Genomic DNA, 25,562 nt, shown 5'->3' on the forward strand with positions numbered 1-25,562 from the left:
CCCCTAAGGTGACCCCAAAGGTGACTCCAAAGGTGACCCCAAGGGTGACCATGAGGTTGACCCCAAAAGTTGACCCCCAAGGTGCCCCCAAGGCTGTGACCGCGATGGCAACCCCAGAGATGCCCTCAAAGATGCCCCCAGACCTTCCCCACGAGCTCTCCACGAAGGCTCCCCCACCGCCGTCCCCGCGCCGTGCCCGTCCCTCCCGCTCCGCGGCGCCGCCGTTCCCGGTGCTTTCTTTTTTGAGCCGAACTCTTCCCCTCGCCGGCGGCGGCGGCGGCGCGGGCGCGGCTCAGAGGCGCTCGGCGGCGCCGGCGCGGCCGCCGTACTCACTGGAGCGCGGCGCCATGCCCAGGTACTGCCGCAGGAACTGGCTGAACCTCTTCTGGTTGTTCCACTTGCGCGCCGCCTTGCGCACGCCGATGAAGCCGCCGTAGCGTTTCTGCACATCCTTGGCCGGCGGCGGCGGCGGCGAGCGCCGGGAAATGTCCTCCGAGGTTTTGGCGGCGGCGGCGGCGGGCGGCGCGGCTTCGCCCGAGGGCCAGGCCGGGGCGGGGAGGCGGCGCGGGCGCGGCGCCGGGCGGGCGGCGGCGGCGCAGAGCTCCCAGGTGGCTCGCGGCACGGCGCGGCCTTCGCACTCCAGGACGCAGATCTGCGGGGGGACGTGGAAGGGAAGATGGTTGACTCAACGGACAACCCAATGGGAGACCCAATGGACAACCCAATGAGCAACCCAATGGGAGACCTGATGGGTGACCCAATGGACAACCCAATGGACAACCCAATGGGTGACCCAATGGACAACCCAATGGACAACCAAATGGACAACCCAATGAGCAACCCAATGGACAACCCAATGGCTGACCCAATGGTCAATTCAACACCCAACCCAATGGACAACCAAATGGAGAACCCAATGGGTGACCCAATGGACAACCCAATGGGCGACCCAATGGACAACCCAAGGGCTGACCCAATGGGCAACCAAATGGAGAACCCAATGGACAACCCAATGGTTGACTCAACAGCCAACCCAATGGCCAACTCAATGGGCGACCCAGTGGAGAACACAATGGTCGACCCAATAGAGAACCCAATGGACAACCCAATTGGTGACCCAATGGCCGACACAATAGAGAACCCAATGGGCAACCCAATGGACAACCCAATGGACAACCCAATGGGAGACCAATGGACAACTCAAGGGGTGACCCAATGGACAACCCAATGGACAACCCAATGGACAACCCAATGGGTGACCCAATGGACGACACAATGGGCGACCCAATGGACAACCCAATAGAGAACCCAATGGCCGACCCAATGGATAACCCAATGGGTGACCCAATGGACGACACAATGGGCGACCCAATGGACAACCCAATAGAGAACCCAATGGGTGACCCAATGGACGACCCAATGGACAACCCAATAGAGAACCCAATGGCCGACCCAATGGACAACCCAATGAACGACCCAAGACCCAACCCAACACCCAACCCAACGGCCATGGGAAGGTGCCGGGTTTCATCCCCGAGGTGTCTCCACCCAAAATGGGCGGTGGGATCCCAGAGGGACAGAAGGTGGTGGAGATGCTTGGCGGAGCTCGGCGGACACCCCGCGGGATTCGGCGCTGTCGCGACGCCAACAAACGGTCCCATGGAACAGAACCGGCGACGCGTGCGTGGCGGAGGTGGGACGGGCTGGTGAAGGTGGTGGTGGAACAAGATGGAGGTGGGACAAGATGGTGGATGGAGGTGGGATAAGATGGTGAATGGATGTGGGATGGGATGGAAGAGGGACAGGATGGTTGATGGAGGTGGAACAAGATGGTGGATGGAGGTGGGATGGGATGGTGGATGGAGGTGGGACAAGATGGTGGATGGATGTGGGACAAGATGGTGGATGGAGGTGGGACAAGATGGTTGATGGAGGTGGGACAAGATGGTGGATGGAGGTGGGACAAGATGGTGGATGGAGGTGCGACAGGATGGAGGTGGGACAAGATGGATGGAGGTGGGACAGGACAGGATGGAGGTGGGACAAGATGGTGGATGGAGGTGGGACAAGATGGTGGATGGAGGTGGGACAAGATGGTGGATGGAGGTGGGACAAGATGGTTGATGGAGGTGCGACAGGATGGAGGTGGGACAAGATGGTTGATGGAGGTGGGACAGGATGGAGGTGGGACAAGATGGTGGATGGAGGTGGGACAGGATGGAGGTGGGACAAGATGGATGGAGCTGGGACAGGACAGGATGGAGGTAGGACAAGATGGAGGTGGGACAGGACAGGATGGAGGTGGGACAAGATGGAGGTGGGACAGGACAGGATGGAGGTGGGACAAGATGGTGGATGGAGGTGGGACAAGATGGAGGTGGGACAAGATGGTGGATGGAGGTGGGACAGGATGATGGAGGTGGGACAGGACAGGATGGAGGTGGGACAAGATGGTGGATGGAGGTGGGACAGGATGATGGAGGTGGGACAAGATGGTGGGTGGAGGTGGGAAGGGACCTCTGGAGTTGTTCCTCCCCATAGGCAGAACTTCATCTGGGAATGTTCCTCTGGGTGGCAGCAGAACCTGGTGAGTGGCCACCAGCCCTCGCATCTCCTCAGCATCTGCTGAGCTCCTCCTGCCCCTCCTGCTCCTGGTCCTCCATGATTGTCCTCAAGGATGTCACGCTCCCGGTGACCTCCAAGTCCTCCAGACCTTCGGAGAAGCTCCACGGGATGAAGATGGAAAAGCTCCGAGCTCCAAGGCCTCTCCACGGGAAGCTCCTCAGATCCTCCTCTGTCCTTCCTCAAAGGTGGGGAGGACCTCTGGTTCTCCAGACCCCCAGGAACGGCCATTCCCACCACGTCCCTTCATCACCGGTGGCCTTTGGACCACGGGGGTTGTCCCACCACGGTTGGGACCTGTCCTCTCCAAGCTGAACAAGGAATCTGCAAATTTTGGTGTCACCAAAGCCACCATGGTTGGATCTCATCAACTTCCTAGCTAGACATGGACATGGAAATTCCATTTTTTTTTTGTCCCTAAAGCCAGGAGATTCCAAATCCTACCATGAGGAACCTTCCAGGAGATCCCAAATCCCACCATGAGGAACCTTCCAGGAGATCCCAAATCCCACCACGAGTTTCCTCCCAGGAGGTCCCAAATCCCACCAGGAGGCTCTTTTCAGGAGGTCCCAAATCCCACCACGAGGTTCATTCCAGAAGATCCCAAATCCCACCAGGAGGTTCCTTCCAGGAGATCCCAAATCCCACCACGAGTTTCCTTCCAGGAGGTCCCAAATCCCACCAGGAGGCTCTTTCCAGGAGGTCCCAAATCCCACCACGAGGTTCATTCCAGAAGATCCCAAATCCCACCACGAGGTTCATTCCAGAAGATCCCAAATCCCACCAGGAGGCTCCTTCCAGGAGGTCCCAAATCCCACCACGAGGTTCATTCCAGAAGATCCCAAATCCCACCAGGAGGCTCTTTTCAGGAGGTCCCAAATCCCACCACGAGGTTCATTCCAGAAGATCCCAAATCCCACCACGAGGTTCATTCCAGAAGATCCCAAATCCCACCAGGAGGCTCCTTCCAGGAGGTCCCAAATCCCACCACGAGGTTCATTCCAGGAGATCCCAAATCCCACCAGGAGGCTCCTTCCAGGAGGTCCCAAATCCCACCACGAGGTTCATTCCAGGAGATCCCAAATCCCACCAGGAGGCTCCTTCCAGGAGATCCCAAATCCCACCACGAGGTTCATTCCAGAAGATCCCAAATCCCACCAGGAGGCTCTTTCCAGGAGGTCCCAAATCCCACCACGAGGTTCATTCCAGGAGATCCCAAATCCCACCAGGAGGAACCTTCCAGAGATCCCAAATCCCACCACGACCGAGGTTCTGATTGGAGCTCCAGGATCAGGACCAGGATCTCACAGAGGTCCTGGTGCCTTCAGAGCGACCTTCTGGGGCTGAACCAGGCTGATGGCACCCCAAAACCTGGTGGCATTGAGGTGGCCTTGGTGGCACTGGGGTGGCTCCAGCATCTCCTGGGAGTTTCTGGTTTCTCCTGGGGGTTTCTGGGGCTTCCAGGCTGCCGGGTGTCCACCCGGTGGGATTCGTGTCCACCCGGTGGGATTCGTGTCCACCCCGTGGGATTCGTGTCCACCCGGTGGGATTCGTTCTCCAGGAGAAATGGCCGAGGTGGACAATCCTCCAGGAACGCCGGGACGCAGCCACGGATCTTCATCCTGGTTTGGGATCTTCATCCTGGTTTGGGATCTTCACCCTGGTTTGGGACCATCCTGGTTTGGGATCTTCACCTGGTTTGGGATCTTCATCCTTGTTTGGGACCATCCTGGTTTGGGATCTTCATCCTCAGTTGGGACCATCCTGGTTTGGGATCTTCACCCGGCTTGGGACCATTCTCGTTTGGGATCTTCATCCTGCTTTGGGATCTTCACCCTCAGTTGGGACCATCCTGGTTTGGGACCATCCTGGTCTGGGACCTTCATCCTCACTTGAGACCATCCTCGTTTGGGATCTTCACTTTCCCTGGGGACAATCCTGGTTTGGGATCTTCACCCTGGTTTGGGATCTTCATCCTCATTTGGGATCTTCACCCTTATTTGGGACAATCCTGGTTTGGGATCTTCACCCTGGTTTGGGATCTTCACCCTGGTTTGGGATCTTCATCCTCATTTGGGATCTTCACCCTGGTTTGGGACCATCCTGGTTTGGGATCTTCACCCTGGTTTGGGATCTTCATCCTCATTTGGGATCTTCACCCTGGTTTGGGATCTTCATCCCCGATTTGGGACCATCCTGGTCTGGGATCTTCACCTTCCCTTGGGGCCATCCCGGTGCCCACCCAGGAGTGACAGTGACAGTGACGGTGACAGTGATGGTGACCATCATGGTGACAATGACGGTGACAGTGATGGTGACAGTGACGGTGACCATCATGGTGACAATGACGGTGACAGTGACGGTGACAGTGATGGTGACCATCATGGTGACAATGACGGTGACAGTGACGGTGGCAGTGATGGTGACCATCATGACGGTGACAGTGACGGTGGCAGCAGGTGGCACCTTCCCCTCAGATCCCAAATTCCCCAGCAGAAGGAAAAGGGTGCCCAGATCCCACCAGACGGGGGGACAAGGGACAGGGACAGGGACAGGGACAGGGACAGGGACAGGGACAGGGTGGTGGTGGCACTCAAGATGTGCCCAGACCCCAAAAGACCAAGAAGGGTGCCCAGATCCACCAGACGTGGGGACAGGTGACAGGGACAGGGTGGTGGCACTCACAATGTCCCCAGATCCCAGACCCTGCAGGTGTGGACAGGGACAGGGTGGTGGCACTCACGATGTCCCCAAACCCCAAAAGACCAAGAAGGGTGCCCAGATCCACCAGATGTGGGGACAGGGGACAGGGTGGTGGTGCCAGGTGATGAGGACAGGGGACAGGGACAGGGTGGTGGTGGCACTCACGATGTCCCCAGACCCCAAAACACCAAGAAGGATGCCCAGATCCACCAGACGTGGGGACAGGTGCCAGGTGCCGAGGACAGGGGACAGGTGACAGGGACAGGGTGGTGGCACTCACGACGACCCAAACCTCAGAAGAATGAAAAGGTGCCCAGATCCACCAGACGTGGGGACAGGGGCCAAGGACAGGCGACAGGGACAGGGGGACAGGGTGGTGGTGGCACTCACGATGTCCCTCAGACCCACCAGACGTGAGGACAGGGTGGTGGCACTCACAATGTCCCCAGACACCAAAGGAATGAAAAGGTGCCCAGATCCACCAGAACTGGGGACAGGTGACAAGGCCAGGTGCCAGGTGACGAGGACAGGGTGGTGGCACTCACGATGTCCCCAAACCCCAAAACACCAAGAAGGGTGCCCAGATCCACCAGACATGAACACAGGGTGGTGGCACCATGTCCTAAACCCCAAAAGAACAAAAGGGTGCCCAGATCCACCAGAACTGGGGACAGGGGACAGGGACAGGGGACAGGGGACAGGGACAGGGGACAGGGGACAGGGACAGGGTGGTGGCACTCACGATGTCCTAAACCCCAAGAACAAAAAGGTGCCCAGATGCACCAGAACTGGGGCCAGGGGACAGGGACAGGGGACAGGGACAGGGGACAGGGACAGGGTGGTGGCACTCACGATGTCCCCAAACCCCAAAGGAATGGAAAGGGTGCCCAGATCCACCAGACGTGGGGACAGGGGCCAGGTGACGAGGACGGGCTGGTGGCACTCACGATGTCCCCAAACCCCAAAACACCAAGAAGGGTGCCAGGATCCACCAGACATGAACACAGGGTGGTGGTGGCACTCATGATGTCCTAAACCCCAAGAACAAAAGGGTGCCCAGATCCACCAGAACTGGGGCCAGGGGCCGGGTGACAAGGACGGGGTGGTGGCACTCACGATGTCCCCAAACCCCAAAACACCAAGAAGGGTGCCCAGATCCACCAGAACTGGGGACAGGGTGGTGGCACTCATGATGTCCTAAACCCCAAGAACAAAAGGGTGCCCAGATCCACCAGAACTGGGGACAGGGGACAGGTGCCAGGTGATGAGGACAGGGACAGGGGACAGGGACAGGGTGGTGGCACTCACGATGTCCCCAGACCCCAAAAGAACAAAAACGTGCCCAGATCCACCAGACATGAACACAGGGTGGTGGCACTCATGATGTCCTAAACCCCAAGAACAAAAGGGTGCCCAGATCCACCAGACGTGGGGACAGGGGACAGGGACAGGTGACAGGGGACAGGGACAGGGACAGGGTGGTGGCACTCACGATGTCCCCAGACCCCAAAACACCAAGAAGGGTGCCCAGATCCACCAGAACAGGGGCCGGGTGACGAGGACAGGGTGGTGGCACTCACGATGTCCCCAGACCCCAAAACACCAAAAAGGTGCCCAGATCCACCAGAACTGGGGCCGGGTGACGAGGACAGGGTGGTGGCACTCACGATGTCCCCAGACCCCAAAACACCAAAAAGGTGCCCAGATCCACCAGAACTGGGGCCGGGTGACGAGGACAGGGTGGTGGCACTCACGATGTCCCCAGACCCCAAAACACCAAAAAGGTGCCCAGATCCACCAGAACTGGGGCCGGGTGACGAGGACAGGGTGGTGGCACTCACGATGTCCCCAGACCCCAAAAGAACAAAAACGTGCCCAGATCCACCAGACATGAACACAGGGTGGTGGTGGCACTCATGATGACCTAAACCCCAAGAACAAAAGGGTGCCCAGATCCACCAGAACTGGGGCCAGGGGCCGGGTGACGAGGACAGGGTGGTGGCACTCACGAGGACGTCGAAGCCGTGGCGCTGGAGCTGCCGGTCGCAGTGCAGGCAGTCGCCGCGGCAGTCGCCGCGGGCGCGGGCGCAGAGCCACAGCAGCAGCAGGTCCCAGAGCACGGCCCTCATGGTGCCACCGCCTGCGGGGACAGCCATGTCACAAATCCAAACAAAAATCCAAAAAGATCCCGTGAAATACGAAAAAAAACCGCGAAAATCAAAAAAAATCCAGTGAAATACGAAAAAAACCCGCAAAAATCCCGTGAAATACAAAAAAACCCCGCGAAAATCCAAAAAAATCCCGTGAAATACGAAAAAAACCCGCGAAAATCAAAAAAGATCCAGTGAAATACGAAAAAAACCCGCGAAAATCCAAAACAATAAAAAAAAATCCTGTGAAATACGAAAAAAACCCACGAAAATCCCAAAAAATCCAGTGAAATACGAAAAAAAACGCGAAAATCCAAAAAAATCCAGTGAAATACGAAAAAAGCCCACGAAAATCCCAAAAAATCCAGTGAAATAAGAAAAAAACCCCGCGAAAATCCAAAAAAATAAAAAAAATTCCTGTGAAATATGAAAAAAACCCACGAAAATCCCAAAAAATCCAGTGAAATACGAAAAAAACCAGCGAAAATCCCAAAAAATCCAAAAAAATCCCGTGAAATATGAAAAAAACCCACGAAAATCCCAAAAAATCCAGTGAAATACAAAAAAAACCCACGAAAATCCAAAAAAATCCAGTGAAATACTAAAAAAAACCCGCAAAAATCCAAAAAAATAAAAATAAATCCTGTGAAATACGAAAAAAACCCACGAAAATCCCAAAAAATAAAAAAAAATCCCGTGAAATACAAAAAAACCCGCGAAAATCCAAAAAGATCCAAAAAGATCCAGTGGAATACGAAAAAAACCCGCGAAAATCCCAAAAAATCCAAAAAGATCCAGTGAAATACGAAAAAAACCCATGAAAATCCCATAAAATCAAAAAAAATCCCGTGAAATACGAAAAAAACCTGCGAAAATAAAAAAAAAATCCAAAAAGATCCAGTGGAATATGAAAAGAAGCCGTGAAAATAAAAAAAAATCTGACAATATGCCATAAAATCCCATCAAACCACCTCGAATCCAAATAAAATCCATAAAACCCCCACAAAAATCTTAAAAATCCCAAAAAATCTGGTGAAATACGAAAAAACCCCGCGAAAATAAAAAAACATCCGAAAAGATACGATGAAATCCCATCAAACCACCTCAAATCCCAATAAAATCCCATAAAACCTCCACAAAAATCTTAAAAATCCAAAAAAATCCGGTGAAATATGAAAAAAACCCGTGAAAATCCAAAAAGATCCCATAAAATCCCATCAAACCACCTCAAATCCCAATAAAATCCATAAAATCCCATAAAACCCCCACAAAACTCTGAAAAAATCCAAAAAAATCCAGTGAAATACGAAAAACACCCGCAAAAATAAAATAAAATCTGAAAAGATCCCATAAAATCCCATAAAACCAACTCAAATCCCGATAAAATCCATAAAATCCCATAAAACCTCCACAAAAATCTTAAAAATCAAAAAAAATCCAGTGAAATATGAAAAAAAAAAGCGAAAATAAAAAAAAAAATCCCAAAAAAAATCCCATCAAATCCCATCAAACCACCTCAAATCCAAATCCCATAAAATCCCATCAAACCACCGAAAATCCCAATAAAACCTCATCAAACCCCACAAAAATCTAAAAAATCCCCAAAAGTCCCAATAAAAACCCATAAAATCCCATAAAAACCCCACAAAAATCTAAAAAATCCCATCAAATCCCATAAAACCACCTCAAATCCCAAAAAATCCCAAAAAACCCATAAAATCCAATCAAATCTCATAAAACCACCTCAAATCCCCATAAAACCCCATAAAAACCCCACAAAAATCTAAAAAATCCAAAAAAATCCGGTGAAATACGAAAAAACCCCGCGAAAATAAAAAAAAATCCAAAAATATCCCATAAAATCCCATCAAACCACCTCAAATCCCAATAAAATCCATAAAATCCCACCAAATCCCAATAAAACCCTGTGGAAACCTAAAAAATCCCCAAAATTGCCATAAAATCCACGAAATCCCAAAAAATCCCGCAAAATCCCTCAAAGTCCCACAAATCCCAAAAATTCCCAAAAAATCCCAAAAAATCCCAAAAAATGCCAGGAAATCCCAATAAAATCCCATAAAATCCAAAAAATGCCAGGAAATCCCAATAAAATCCCACAAAATCCCAAACAATGCCATGAAATCCCAATAAAAACCCACAAAATCCCAAAAAATCCCACAAAATGCCAGGAAATCCCAATAAAAACCCACAAAATCCCCAAAAATCCCACAAAATCCCAATAAAAACCCACAAAATCCCACAAAGTCCCACAAATCCCAAACATTCCCAAAAAAATCCCAAAAAATGCCAGGAAATCCCAATAAAAACCCACAAAATCCCACAAATATTCTACAAAAATCCCACAATAATCCCCAAAAATCCCCGAAAATCCCCAAAATTCCCCCGAATTGCCGTGTCCCAGCTGGTTTGGCCAACACGATGAGGGGACAATGAGGGGACCGGAGCGAGGGGACAGAGGGGACACAGGTGACAGACAGGGGACAGAGAGGGGACAGACAGGTGACACAGGTGTCACAGGTGACACAGAGGTGACAGAGAGGGGACACAGGTGTCAGAGGTGACACAGGTGTCAGAGGTGACACAGGTGACAGAGAGGTGACACAGGTGACAGAGAGGGGACACAGGTGTCAGAGGTGACACAGGTGTCAGAGGTGACACAGGTGACAGAGAGGGGACACAGAGGGGACACAGAGGTGACACAGGTGACACAGGTGACAGAGAGGTGACAGGTGACACAGGTGACAGAGAGGTGACACAGGTGACACAGGTGACAGAGAGGGGACAGACAGGTGACACAGGTGACAGAGAGGTGACACAGGTGACACAGGTGACAGGTGACAGAGAGGGGACACAGGTGACAGAGAGGTGACACAGGTGACAGAGAGGTGACACAGGTGACACAGGTGACAGAGAGGGGACAGAGGTGACAGAGAGGGGACAGAGGTGACACAGGTGACACAGGTGATACAGGTGACAGAGAGGTGACACAGGTGACAGAGAGGGGACAGAGGTGACACAGGTGACAGAGAGGTGACACAGGTGACACAGGTGACAGAGAGGGGACACAGGTGTCAGAGGTGACACAGGTGACAGAGAGGTGACACAGGTGTCAGAGGTGACAGAGAGGGGACAGAGGTGACACAGGTGACAGAGAGGTGACACAGGTGACACAGGTGACAGAGAAGTGACACAGGTGACAGAGAGGTGACACAGGTGACACAGGTGGGGACGTGACACCAGGGGAGGGGACAATGAGGGACAGACACGGGGATTTGGGCCCAGGTTTAGGGGACAATTCACGGTCCCGGCACAGGTGGCACAGGTGACACAGGTGGCACAGGTGACACAGGTGACACAGGTGGCACAGGTGACACAGGTGGGGACGTGGCACCGGGTGTAGGGGACAATGAGGGGACCAGAGCGAGGGGACAGAAAGGGACAAACATGGAGATGTGGCACCAGGGGAGGGGACAATTCAGGGACCAGAGCGAGGGGACAGAGAGGGGACACAGGGTGGGGACGTGGCACCAGATTTAAAGGACAACGAGAGGACCAGAGACAGGTGACAGACATGGGGACGTGGCACCAGGGGAGGGGACAACGAGGGGACCAGACAGGGGACAGAGGGGTGACAGAGGTGACACAGATGGAGATGTGGCACCAGGGGAGGGGACAACGAGGGGACCAGACAGAGGGGACAGAGGTGACACAGACGGGGATGTGGCACCAGGGCAGGGGACAACGAGGGGACCAGACAGAGGGGACAGAGGGGTGACAGAGGTGACACAGATGGAGATGTGGCACCAGGGGAGGGGACAACGAGGGGACCAGAGTGAGGTGACAGAGGTGACACAGGTGGGGATGTGGCACCGGGTTTAGGGGACAATTCAGGGACCAGGCAGAGGGGACAGAGGTGACACAGGGTGGGGATGTGGCACTGGATTTAGGGGACAATGAGAGGACGAAGCAGAGGTGACATAGAGGTGACACAGACAGGGATGTGGCACCACGTTTAGGGGACAATGAGAGGATGAAGCAGAGGTGACATAGAGGTGACACAGACCAGGATGTGGCACCAGGTTTAGGGACAATGAGGGGACAACGAGGGACAGACATGGGGAGGTGGCACCAGGTTTAGGCCACAATCCAGAGGGGACAGAGGTGACACAGGTGGGGACGTGGCACCAGGGGAGGGGACAACGAGGGGACCAGAGTGAGGTGACAGAGGTGACACAGGGTGGGGATGTGGCACTGGATTTAGGGGACAATGAGAGGACGAAGCAGAGGCGACAGAAAGGGACAGAGACAGGGATGTGGCACCAGGGGAGGGGACAACAAGGGGACAACGAGGGACAGACATGGGGAGGTGGCACCAGGTTTAGGCCACAATCCAGAGGGGACAGAGGTGACACAGGTGGGGACGTGGCACTGGATTTAGGGGACAATGAGAGGACAAAGCAGAGGCGACAGAAAGGGACAGAGACAGGGACGTGGCACCAGGGGAGGGGACAATGAAGGGACCACAAAGAAGTGACAGAGCTGACACGGCGTGGGGACGTGGCACTGGGCTTAGGGGCCAGAGTGAGGTGACAGAGGTGACACAGGTGACACAGGTGACACAGGTGACAGGTGACAGAGAGGTGACACAAGTGACACAGGTGGGGACGTGGCACCAGGGGAGGGGACAATGAGGGGACCAGACAGAGATGGCAGAGAAGTGACACAGTGTCGGGATGTGGCACCGGCTTTAGGGGACAATGCAGGGACCACAGAGAGGTGACAGGACAGGGATGTGGCACCGGGTTTAGGGGACAATTCAGAGACCACAGAGAGGTGACAGGGAGGTGACACAGGGTGGGGATGTGGCACCGCGTTTAAGGGACAAATCAGGGACCAGGCAGAGGTGACAGTAAGGGACAGGACAGGGACGTGGCACCGGGTTTAGGGACAATGAGGGGACCAGGCAGAGGTGACAGAGATGGGGACGTGGCACTGGGTTTAAGGGACAGTGAGGGACAGAAATGGGGATTTGGCCCCAGGTTTAGGGGACAATCCAGGGACCAGGGAGAGGTGACAGAGAGGTGACAGTGAGGGACAGAGATGGGGACGTGGCACCAGGGGAGGGGACAATTCACAGTCCAGGCAGAGGGGACAGAGGTGACAGAGAGGTGACAGGACAGGGGTGTGGCACCACGTTTAGGGGACAATTCACGGACCAGGCAGAGGTGACAGAGGTGACAGGACAGGGATGTGGCACCACATTTAGGGGACAATTCAGAGACCACAGAGAGGTGACAGAGGTGACACAGGGTGGGGACGTGGCACCGGCTTTAGGGGACAATTCACGGACCAGGCAGAGGTGACAGGACAGGGATGTGGCACCACGTTTAGGGGACAATTCAGGGATCAGACAGAGGTGACAGAGGTGACAGGACAGGGGTGTGGCACCGCGTTTAGGGGACAAATCAGGGACCAGGCAGAGGTGACAGTAAGGGACAGGACAGGGATGTGGCACCGGGTTTAGGGGACAATGAGGGGACAACAGAGAGGTGACAGAGGTGACACAGGTGGGGATGTGGCACCGCGTTTAGGGGACAATTCACGGTCCAGGCAGAGGTGACAAAGAGGTGACACAGGATGGGACATGGCACCGGGGGAGGGGACAATGAGGGGACCACAGAGAGGTGACAGAGATGGGGACGTGGCACCGGGTTTAGGGACAATTCAGGGAGCAGAGCGAGGTGACAGAGAGGGGACACAGGGTGGGGACGTGGCACCAGCGGAGGGGACAATGAGGGGACCAGAGAGAGGGGACAGAGGTGACACAGACGGGGAGGTGGCACCGCGTTTAGGGGACAATTCACGGTCCAGGCAGAGGGGACAGAGAGGTGACACAGGTGACACAGGTGGGGACATGGCACCGGGGGAGGGGACAATGAGGGGACAATGGGGGGACAATGGGGGACAATGGGGGACAATGGGGGGACAATGGGGGGACAATGGGGTGACAATGGGGGACAATGAGGGGACAATGGGGGGACAATGGGGGGGACAATGAGGTGACAATGGGGGGACAATGGGGGGACAATGGGGGGACAATGGGGGGACAATGAGGTGACAATGGGGGGACAATGGGGGGACAATGGGGGGACAATGAGGGGACAATGAGGGGACAATGGGGGGACAATGAGGGGACAATGGGGGGACAATGAGGGGACAATGGGGGGACAAGGGAGGGACAATGGGGGGACAATGGGGGGACAATGAGGGGACAATGAGGGGACAATGGGGGGACAATGAGGGGACAGGGAGGTGACAATGAGGGGACAATGAGGGGACAATGGGGGACAATGAGGGGACAATGGGGGGACAATGGGGGGACAATGGGGGGACAATGGGGGGACAATTGGGGACAATGGGGGGACAATGGGGGGACAATGGGGGACAATGGGGGGACAATGGGGGGACAATGAGGGGACAATGGGGGGACAATGGGGGGACAATGGGGGGACAATGGGGGGACAATGAGGTGACAATGAGGGGACAATGGGGGGACAATTGGGGACAATGAGGGGACAATGAGGGGACAATGAGGGGACAATGGGGGGACAATGAGGTGACAATGAGGGGACAATGGGGGGACAATGGGGGGACAATGAGGGGACAGGGAGGGGACAATGGGGGGACAATGAGGGGACAATGAGGTGACAATGGGGGGACAATGGGGGGACAATGAGGGGACAATGGGGGGACAATGAGGGGACAATGGGGGGACAATGGGGGGACAATGGGGGGACCCCAGCGACACGGCACAGGTGACACAGGTGATTCTTTCCCCTCGTTTTTTCCTCATTTTTTCCCATTTTCTCCTCTTTTTTTCCCATTTTCCCCCTTTTCTCCTCGTTTTTCCCCCCCTCATTTTTTCCCTTTTCTCCTCTTTTTTTCTCTCATTCTTTTCCCCTTTTCTCCTCGTTTTTTCCTCATTTTTTCCCATTTTCTCCTCTTTTTTCCTCATTTTTTCCCATTTTCTCCACTTTTTTTCCCATTTTTTCCCATTTTCTCCTCTTTTTCCCCCATTTTTTCCCATTTTCTCCTCTTTTTCCCCATTTTTTCCCCTTTTCTCCTCTTTTTCCCCCATTTTTTCCCATTTTCTCCTCTTTTTTTCCCATTTTTTCCCATTTTCTCCTCTTTTTTCCCATTTTTCCCCTTTTCTCCTCTTTTTTTCTCTCATTCTTTTCCCCTTTTCCCTCTTTTTTTTCCTATTTTTTTTCCCAATTTCCCTCTTTTCCCCCCTCATTCTTTCCCTCTTCCCCCTCTTTCCTCATTTTTCCTTTTTCCATCATTTTTCCCTTATTCTTTCCCCTTTTCTCATTTTTTCCTCATTTTTTCCCTTTTCCCCTGGTTTTTTCCCCATTATTTCCTCTTTTCTGCACATTTTTTCTCATTTTTTCCCATTTTCTCCTAATTTCCCCTCATTCTTTCCCCTTTGTCCCCTCATTTTTCCTCTTTTTTCCCCCTCGTTTTTCCCCCTCATTTTTCCCATTTTCTCCACATTTTCCCCCATTTTTTCCCCTTTTCCCTCTTTTTTCCCTTCATTTTTTCCCCTTTTCTCCACATTTTTTCCTCATTCTTTCCCATTTTCCCCCCTCAATCTTTCCCATTTTCTCCACATTTTTCCTCATTTTTTCCCTTTTTCCCCTCTTTTTTTCCCCTCATTTCCCCCCTTTGTCCCCTCATTTTTTTCCTCATTTTTCCCTTTTTCCCTCATTTTTTCCCTCATTTTCTCCCATTTTCTCCACATTTTCCCCTCTTTTTTTCTCTCATTTTTCCCCATTTTCTCCACATTTTTTCATCATTCTTTCCCATTTTTCCCACATTTTTTTCCCTCATTTTCCCCCATTTTCTCCACATTTTTTCCTCATTTTTCCCATTTCCCTCATTTTTTTCCTCATTTTTCCCCCTTTTCCCCCTTGTTTTTTTTCCTCATTTTTCCCCCTTTTCTCCTCTTTTTTTCTCTCATTCTTTTCCCTTTTTCCCTCTTTTTTTTCCTCATTCTTTCCCATTTTCTCCACATTTTTTCCCCTAATTTTCCCCCATTTTCCCCTAATTTCCCCCCTCATACTTTCCCATTTTCTCCCATTTTTTCCTTCATTTTCTTCCTTTTTCCCTCTTTTTTTTCTCATTTTTTCTCATTTTTTCCCCTTTGTCCCCTCTTTTTTTTCTTATTTTTTCCCATTTCCCCCCCATTTTCTCCCCCTTTTTTCCTCATTTTTTCCCTTTCCCCCTCATTCCTTCCCATTTTTTCCTCATTCTTTCAATTTTTTTCACATTTTTCCCTCTTTTTTTTCCCTTTTCCCCCTTTTTTTTCTCATTCTTTCCCATTTTCCCCACATTTTTTCCCCTCATTTTTTCCCCTTCCCCCCCATTTTTTTCCTCATTTTTCCCCCTTATTTTTCCCATTTTCTCCACATTTTTCCCTCATTCTTTCCCCATTTTTCCCCTCATTTTTCCATAATTTTTCTCCCTTCCCCCCCATTTTTTTCCTCATTTTTCCCCCATTTTTTTCCTCTTTTCCCCTCATTTTTTCCCTTATTTTTCCCTTTTTTCCCCTCATTCTTTCCCCATTCCCCCCCCCATTTTTTCCCTCATTTTTTCCCATTTTCCCTCTTTTTTCCCCTCATTTTTCCCCATTTTCTCCACATTTTTTTCTCTCTTTATTTCACTTCCCCCCCCCATTTTTCCCTCATTTTCCCCCCATTTTCCCCCTCATTTTTTCCCATTTTTTCCTCATTTTCCCCCATTTTCCCCTCATTTTCCCCCCTTTTCTCCCGATTTTTTTCTTCATTTTTTCCCATTTCCCCCCATTTTTTCCTCATTTTTTCCCAATTTCCCTCATTTTTTTCCTCATTTTTTTCCCATTTTCCCCTCTTTTGTTTTCCTCACTTTTCCCTTTTTCCCTCATTTTTTCCCTCATTTTTTTTCCCATTTCCCCCTCTTTTTTTCCCCTCACTTTTCCCTTTTCCCCCTCATTTTCCCCCCTTTTCTCCCCATTTTTTCCCTCATTTATTCCCATTTTCCCCCAATTTTTCCTCATTTTTCCCCCTCATTTATTCCCATTTTCCCCCCATTTTTCATCATTTCCCCCCCCATTTTTTTCCCTAATTATTTCCCATTTTCCCTCATTTTTCCCCATTTTCTCCCGATTTTTTCCCCACATTTTCTCCCTCATTTTCCCCCCATTTTTTTCCTCATTTTTTCCCATTTCCCCCCATTTTTTCCCATTTCCCCCCATTTTTTTCCTCATTTTTTCCCATTTCCCCCCATTTTTTTCCCATTTCCCCCCATTTTTTTCCTCATTTTTCCCATTTCCCCCCATTTTTTCCCATTTCCCCCCATTTTTCCCCCTTTCCCCTCTTTAAACCCCAACCTTTGCCCAAATTCCCCAAAAATTCTCTTTTTCCACCCAAAAAACCCCCAAACCCCCTCCACCCTCCGAGGCAAAAATCCGATTTTTTTTTCCATTACCTTCATTCATTTCCGAGGAGAAAAACGAATAAAAAAATCCCAAAAAAATGAGTTTAAAGTGATTTTTTTTGCTGTTTTTTTTTGCAATAAAAATCCAGTTTGCGGCGGAGCTCCGGGAGGATTTATCCGGAATTTTTTTGGGGATGGGATGAGGTGGAAAAAATTGGGAATAAAGTGGAAAAATTGGGAATAAAGGTCGGGAGAGGCAGCAGGTGCTGCCTGAAATGGGATTTTTTCCGCTCTGTTTGAGACCATTTCATTGCCGGCCCCTTTTCCCGGGGGGATAGCCTCAAAAATCAAAATAAAATACCAAAAAAATCAAAATAAAATACCAGAAATGAAAAGAAAAGACCGAAAAATAAAAATTAAATATCAAAAAAATGAAAAGAAAATATCAAAAAATGAAAATAAAATATCAAAAATAAAAAGAAAAACCCCCAAATAAAAATAAAACCCCAAAAATAAAAATAAACCCCCAAAAAATAAAAATAACCCCCCCCCAAAAAAATAAAATCCCCCCAAAAATAAAAATAAAACAAAATAAAAATAAAATCCCCAAAATAAAAATAAAACCCCAAAAAACCCCAAAAATAAAAATAAAACCAAAACCTCCCCCCCAAAAAACCCCCAAAATAAAAATAAAACCCCAAAAACCACCCAAAATAAAAATAAAATCCCAAAAAACCCCAAAAATAAAAATAAAACCAAACCCCCCCCAAAAAAAACCCAAAATAAAAATAAAACCCCAAAATAAAACCTCAAAAAATAAAAATAAAACAAAATAAAAATAAAATTCCCCCAAAATAAAAATAAAACCCAAAAAATAAAAATAAAACTCAAAAATAAAAATAAAACCCAAAAAAACCCCCAAAAAACCCAAAAAAATAAAAATAAAACCCAAAAAACCCCAAAAATAAAAATAAAATTAAAAAATTACAATAAACCCCCAAAATAAAAATAAAATCCCAAGAAATAAAAATAAAATCCCCAAAATAAAAATAAACCAAAAAACCCCCCCAAAATAAAAATAAAATCCCCAAAAATAAAATTAGAACTCCCCAAAATAAAAATAAAATCCCCCAAAAATAAAAATAAAACCCGAAAATAAAACCCCAAAAAATAAAAATAAAACCCCCCAAAAAAAAACCCAAAAAATCAAATTTCTCCTCGGTTTGGGATCATCCCGCAGGAAAAAAAACCCAAAAAAATCGGATTTTTCCCCTGATTTTTCAGCCTTTTTTAAACCCTGACCCAAAGGGGGAGGGAAAAGTTTTTAATTAAAAAAATCAAATTTTTGGGGGGGTTTTTTGGGGTTTTTTTGGGGTTTTTGGGTTTTTTTGGGGGGTTTTTTGGGTTTTTTGGGGGGTTTTTTAGGGGGTTTTTTGGGGGGTTTTTTTGGGGTATAAAGGGAACAAAGCAGTAAAATGAAATAAAAAAATTGAAATGGAAAAGAGAAGGAAAAAAGTAAAATAAAGGAAGAAAATAAATAAAGGAAAGAAGGAAATAAAGGGAAGGAAAGAAGAGAAATGAAATTAAATCAATGAAATAAATTTAAAAAATAAAATAAAATGAAGGAAATAAATGAAGAAAATAAAATAAATACAAGAAAATAAATGAAAGGAAGAAAATTAAATAATTAAAATAAAATAAAATAAAGAAAGAAAATAAAGAAAATAAATGAAATAAATAAAAGAAAATAAAATAAAGAAAATAAAATAAATAAAATTAAAAAATAGAATAGAATAGAATAGAATAGAATAGAATAGAATAAAATTTAAAATAAAATAAAATATAAAATAAAATAAAATAAAATAAAATAAAATAAAATTTAAAATAAAATAAAATAAAATAAAATAAAATAAAATAAAATAAAATAAAATAAAATAAAATAAAATAAAATAAAATAATAAACCAATCCCCACTCTCTTTTCTGGGTGTGATTTTTTAGGAGAAGACCCCGGGGAAGTCGCGGCTGGAAGGGGACGGAGCCCAAAAAAAAACCCAAAAAAACCCCCCAAAAATCCCCAAAAATTTAAAAAAAAACCCCAAAAAATTCCAAAAAAACCCAAAAAATCCGAAATTGGTGCTGAGGGAGCAGCCAGTGAGGAGGAGGAGGAGGAAAAGGAGGAGGAAGAGGAGGAAGAACAGGAGGAGGAGGAAGAGGAGGAAGAGGAGGAAGATGAGGAAGAAGAGGATGAGGAAAGGGAGGAAGAGGAGGAAGAGCAGGAGGACGATGAAGAGGATGAGGAGGAGGAGGAGGAGGAAGATGAGGAGGAGGATGATGGGGAAGAAAAGGAAGAGGAGGATGAGGAGGAAAAGGAGGAGGAAGATGAGGAGGAAGAAGACGAGAAAGAGGAGGAAGATGAGGAGGAAGAGGAGGAGGAAGAGGAGGAAGATGAGGAGGAAGAGGAGGAGGAAGAGGAGGGAGAGAAGGATGAGGAGGATGAGGAGGTGGAGGAGGAAGGGGGAAAAAGGAGGAGGAGGAAGAGGAGGAAGATGAGGAGGAAGAGGAGGAAGATGAAGAGGAAGAGGAGGTGGGGGAGGTTGATAAGGAGGAGGAAGATGAGGAAGAGGAGGAGGAGGAAGAAGAGGAGGAGGAAGGGGGAGAAAAGGATGAGGAGGAAGAGGAAGTGGAGGAAGAAGAGGGGGGATAGGAGGAGGAGGAGGAAGATGAAGATGAGGAGGATGGGGGGAAGAGGAGGAGGAAGAGGATGAAGATGATGAGGAGGAGGAGGAGGAGGAGGGAAAAGGAGGAGGATGAAGAGGAAGAGGAGGATGAGGAGGATGAGGAGGATGGGGGGGAAGAGGAGGAGGAAGATGAGGAAGAGGAGGAGGAGGAGGAGGAGGGGGGAATGGAGGAGGAAGAGGATGAGGAAGATGAAGAAGAGGATGAGGAAGAATAGAATGAAGACGAGGAGGAGGAGGAGGAAGATGAGGAAGAGGAGGAGGAGGAGGAGGAGGGGGGAAAAGGAGGAGGAAGAGGAAGGTGAGGAGGAGGAAGAGAAAGAGGGGGAAGAGGAGGAGGAAGACGAGAAGGATGAGGAAGATGAGGAGGAGGATGAGGAGGAGGGGGAGAAAAGGAGGAGGAGGAGGAGGAGGGGGAGGAGGATGAGGAGGATGAGGAGGAAGATGAAGAAGAGGAGGAGGAAGAGGAGGTGGAGGAGGAAGGGGGGAAAAGGGGAGGAAGAGAGCGAGGATGAGGAGGAGGAGGAGGGAGAAAAGGATGAGGAGGAAGGGGGGAACGAGGAAGAGGAGGAGGAGGAAGATGAGGGGGAGGAAGACGAGGAGGAGAGGATGCGGAGGAGGAGGGTGAGGAAGATGAGGAAGATGAGGAGGACGAGGAGGAAGAGGAGGGTGAGGAGGAGGAGGATGAGGAGGAGGAGTGTGAGGAGGAAGAGCAGCCCCACCTGCGCTCGCGGCCGCCGCGGGTCCCGCTCGGCTCCGACCGAGACTCGCCCGGAGCCGCCGGAGCCGCGCGCGATTTATGGAGAGCCCCGCCCACCCAAGGGTGCCACCCACCCAAGGGTGACACCCACCCAAGGGTGCCACCCACCCAAGGGTGACACCCACCCAAGGGTGACACCCACCCACGGGTGACACCCCAACCATGGGTGCCACACCCACCCAAGGGTGACACCCACCCAGGGGTGACACCCCAACCATGAGTGACACCCACCCAAGGGTGACACCCACCCAGGGGTGACACCCACCCAAGGGTGACACCCACCCAGGGGTGACACCCACCCAGGGGTGACACCCACCCAAGGGTGACACCCACCCAAGGGTGCCCCGCCCAACCATGGGTGACACCCACCCAGGGGTGACACCCACCCAAGGGTGACACCCACCCAAGGGTGACACCCACCCAAGGGTGACACCCACCCAGGGGTGACACCCACCCAAAAGTGACACCCACCCAAGGGTGACACCCACCCAAGGGTGACACCCACCCTAGGGTGACACCCACCCAGGGGTGACACCCACCCTAGGGTGACACCCACCCAAGGGTGACACCCACCCAGGGGTGACACCCACCCAAGGGTGACACCCACCCAAGGGTGACACCCCACCCATGGGTGCCCCGCCCACCCTAGGGTGACACCCCCAAATCCCAAATCTCAAAAAATCCCATAAATCCCAAATCCGAAACCCCAAATTCCAAATCCCAAATCCCAAAATATGGGGTTTGGGATTTGGGGTTTGGGATTTGAGATTTGGGATTTGGGGTTTGGGATTTTTGGGATTTGGGATTTGGGGGATTTGGGATTTTGAATTTGGGGTTTGGGATTTGGGATTTTGGGGATTTTTGTGATTTGGGATTTGGGGTTTGGGATTTGGGATTTTTGGGATTTGGGATTTGGGGTTTGGGATTTTTGGGATTTGGGATTTGGTATTTTGGGGATTTGGGATTTTGAATTTGGGGTTTGGGATTCGGGATTTGGGATTTTGGGATTTTTGGATTTTTGGGATTTGGGATTTGGGGTTTGGGATTTTTGGGATTCGGGATTTTTGGGGAACACAAAATCCCCAAACCCGCGCCCGGCGCGCGCCGCCTTTTGCCGCGCTTTGTCCTCCGCGCGCTTCCGTCAGGGGCCGCAAAGGCTGCTGGGAGTTGTAGTTTTACCCCCCCCCCGGAGGAGGCGTCCGCTGATTGGCTGAGAGGCGGGCGGGGGGCGGGGCCAGAGGCGGTGGCGGGAATTGCGGTTTTCAGCGTTTAATTGGAGAGTTTTGGGTGATTAATTGGAATTTTTTTGGTGATTAATTGGAATTTTTTTAAAATTTAATTAGAAATTTTCAGTGTTTAATTGGAGATTTTTGGGCGATTAATTGGAATTATTCAGTGATTAATTAGAATTTTTTCGGTGTTTAATTGGAATTTTTTTGGTGATTAATTGGAATTATTTTGGTGATTAACTGGAATTTTTTTAGTGTTTAATTGGAATTTTTCGATGATTAATTGGAATTTTTTTCGGTATTTAATTGGAATTTTTCAGTGTTTAATTGGAATTTTTTTCAGTATTTAATTGGAATTTTTTGGTGATTAATTGGAATTTTTCAGTGTTTAATTGTTTTTTTTTTGGTGTTTAATTGGAATTTTTCAGTGTTTAATCGGATTTTTATTTTTGTTTAATTGGAATTTTTTTGGTTTTTAATTGGAATTTAATTAAGATTTTTCCCATCCTTTTCCCCATCATTAATTAAGATGTTTTCCATTTTTTTCCCCATAATTAATTAAGATTTTTTGCCATCATTAATTAAGATTTTAATTGCAACTCCGGCACTCCGGAAGCGAATTTTGGGATGCGGAATTTTGGGATCCTCATTCCAACATTTTCACCTTGTGGGGCCCTTCCCGCTCGTAGCCCATCCGGCTAATTAATGAGGGACCATCATTAATTAAAATTTTCCATCATTAATTTTATTTTTCCATCCTTTCCCCCATCATTAATTAAGATTTTTCCCATCCTTTTCCCCACCCATAATTTGCATTTTTTCATCCTTTTTCCCACCCATAATTTGGATTTTTCCACCCTTTTCTCCACCCATAATTTGGATTTTTCCACCCTTTTCTCCACCCATAATTTGGATTTTTCCCATGTTTTTTCCCATTAATAATTAAGACGTTTTCCAATTTTTTTTCTCATCTTTAATTAAGATTTTAATTGCAACTCCGGCGCTCCGGAAGCGAATTTTGGGATCCTCATTCCAACATTTTCACCATGTAGGGCCCTTCCAGCTCGTAGCCGATTTTCCGGTAATAATTCCTGGTGCCGACACCTGCCGGGAAAAAGATTTTAAAAAATTGAATTTTTAATTCATCTAATTGAATTGATTGAATTGAAAATTGAATTATTAATTCATTTAATTGAATTAATTGAATTGAATTGGACGAAGCTGAAGCCGGGCTGGAAGGAGCTCGGTTTTCTCGTTAGCAGCTGGATTAATTAGAGTGAAAATAAAATAAATATGTGTATATTATATATACTAAATAAATGTATATATAATATATATTATATATATAATATATATAATATATGTATATAATATATAATATATATAATATATATAATATATATAATATATATAATATATATAATATATATAATATATATAATATATATAATAAATAAATATAAAAAACATATATAATAAATATATATAACATATGTAATAAATAAAAATTAAATATATATAATATACATATTAAATAAAAATATATATAATAAATAAAAAATATATATCCATAAAAAAATAAAAATATAAACATTAAATACCCCAAATAAAAATAAATATTCATAATTTTGGTCCATCCCATTCCCAAATCCACTCCGCAGCTTCCAGGTGGCCACAGAGCCATTTTATCCATAAAAATATTTCAATACCCAAAACGCAATTAAATATTCATGATTTTGGTCCATCCCATTCCTCGTTTCGTATGCTAATCACTTCGTATGCAAATCAGGTTTTGTTCCTTCCAATGGGTCGCTGTCCCTTTCGTGGGCGGGGTCCCAAATGAGGAAATAAATGAAGATTTAATAGGAAATATTCCGCATCCGATTGCAGCAGAGCGGGATTCATCCGGATCCGGATCCGGATCCTGAACCAGACACAAATCCAGATCCCAATCCCGATCCAGATCCAGATCCGGATCCGGATCTCAATCCGTATCCAGAACCCGATCCAGATCCAGATCCCAATCCAGATCCGTATCCAGATCCTGATCCTAATCCAGATCCGGATCCAAATCCAGATCCTGATCCAAATCCAGATCTCACTCCGTATCCAGAACCCGATACAGATCCAGATCCTGAACCAGATCCAGATCCAGATCCAGATCCAGATCCAGATCCAGATCTTAATCCGCATCCAGAACCCGATACAGATCCAGATCCTGAACCAGATCCAGATCCAGATCCAGATCTTAATCCGTATCCAGAACCCGATACAGATCCGGATCCTGAACCAGATCCAAATCCAGATCCAGATCCAGATCCGTATCCAGATCTCAATCCGTATCCAGAACCCGATACAGATCCTGATCCCAATCCAGATCCAGATCCCAATCTAGATCCGTATCCCGATCCGGATCCAAATCCGGATCCAGATCCAGATCCAGAACCAAATCCAGATCCAGAACCAAATCCAGATCCGTATCCAGATCCAGATCTCAATCCGTATCCAGAACCCGATACAGATCCAGATCCCAATCCAGATCCGTATCCGGATCCAGAACCAAATCCACATCCGGATCCAAATCCAGATCTCAATTCGTATCCAGAACCCGATACAGATCCTGATCCTAATCCAGATCCAGATCCCAATCCAGATCCCAATCCAGATCCAGAACCAAATCCAGATCCAGAACCAAATCCAGATCCTGATCCAGATCTCAATCCGTATCCAGAACCCGATACAGATCCCGATCCCAATCCAGATCCAGATCCCAATCCAGATCCAGATCCCAATCCAGATCCGTATCCAGATCCAGAACCAAATCCAGATCCGGATCCAGATCCAAATCAAGATCCATATTCAGATCCGTATCCAGATCTAATTCCAGACCCAGATCCAGATCCGTATCCAGATCCAAAATAAAATCCAGATCTGCATCCAGATCCAGATCCCGATCCGGATCCTCATCCGGATCCAGCTCCAGCTCCAGCTCCAGCTCCAGATCCTGATCCCGATCCAGATCCTGATCCCAATCCAGATCCGTATCCAGACCCGGATCCAGATCCAGATCCGGATCCTAATCCGGATCCAAATCCAGATCCGTAATCAAATCCAGAACCGGATCCAAATCCAGATCCAGATCCAAATCCAGAACCAATTCCAGAACCAGATCCAGATCCGGATCCGGATCCGGATCCAGATGCAGCAGGAGGACAGAAGCTCCGATCCCACCCGCCGGGATCCAAACCCACGTCCAGGAGCCAGGAGAGACTTCTTGGAAGTGTCCGCTCCCCTCAATCCTTCAGCTCCCGCAGCGCTTTACCCGGATCCTGGATGGATTTCCTGGATCCTGGATGGATTTCCCGGATCCTGGATGGATTTCCCGGATCCTGGATGGTTTTCCTGGATCATGGATGGTTTTCCTTGATCTTGGATGGTTTTCCTGGATCCTGGATGGTTTTCCTGGATCCTGGATGGATTTCCCGGATCCTGGATGGTTTTCCCGGATCCTGGATGGATTTCCCGGATCCTGGATGGATTTCCCGGATCCTGGATGGATTTCCTGGATCCTGGATGGTTTTCCTGGATCCTGGATGGTTTTCTGGATCATGGATGGATTTTCCCGGATCCTGGATGGATTTCCTGGATCATGGATGGTTTTTTCTGGATCTTGGATGGTTTTCTGGATCCTGGATGGATTTTCCCGGATCCTGGATGGATTTCCTGGATCATGGATGGTTTTTTCTGGATCTTGGATGGTTTTTCCTGGATCCTGGATGGATTTCCCGGATGGATTTCCCGGATCCTGGATGGTTTTCCTGGATCCTGGATGGTTTTCCCGGATCCTGGATGGTTTTTTCTGGATCT

The 25,562-nt window shown here is 48.8% G+C and overlaps 2 protein-coding genes across 5 annotated transcripts in view; both read right to left on the reverse strand.

Moving 5' to 3' along the window:
* Nucleotides 1-20,510, reverse strand: part of PNOC (prepronociceptin) — a 31,762-nt gene extending 11,252 nt beyond the window's left edge. The window contains exons 1-3 of one of the 2 annotated variants that reach the window (XM_085574306.1): nucleotides 20,429-20,510; nucleotides 7,335-7,465; nucleotides 334-652 (exon numbers count right to left, since the gene is read on the reverse strand). In XM_085574306.1, the coding sequence (XP_085430432.1) occupies nucleotides 334-652; nucleotides 7,335-7,454 (439 nt within the window). In that variant the 5' untranslated portion in view covers nucleotides 7,455-7,465; nucleotides 20,429-20,510. Of the gene's footprint in view, nucleotides 1-333; nucleotides 653-7,334; nucleotides 7,466-17,021; nucleotides 18,348-20,428 lie in introns of those variants that run through there. The other variant, XM_085574305.1, reaches the window with a different exon arrangement.
* A 1,908-nt stretch (nucleotides 20,511-22,418) lies between these two features.
* Nucleotides 22,419-25,562, reverse strand: part of ELP3 (elongator acetyltransferase complex subunit 3) — a 111,167-nt gene continuing 108,023 nt past the window's right edge. For all 3 annotated transcript variants that reach the window (XM_085574329.1, XM_085574326.1, XM_085574325.1), the window contains one exon: nucleotides 22,419-22,799. In XM_085574329.1, coding sequence (XP_085430455.1) covers nucleotides 22,723-22,799 — 77 coding nt within the window. In that variant the 3' untranslated portion in view covers nucleotides 22,419-22,722. The remainder of the gene's footprint in view (nucleotides 22,800-25,562) is intronic.

Source organism: Lonchura striata, chromosome 3, assembly GCF_050655825.1.
Source record: "Lonchura striata isolate lonStrDom1 chromosome 3, ASM5065582v1, whole genome shotgun sequence".
NCBI classification, from domain to species: domain Eukaryota; kingdom Metazoa; phylum Chordata; class Aves; order Passeriformes; family Estrildidae; genus Lonchura; species Lonchura striata.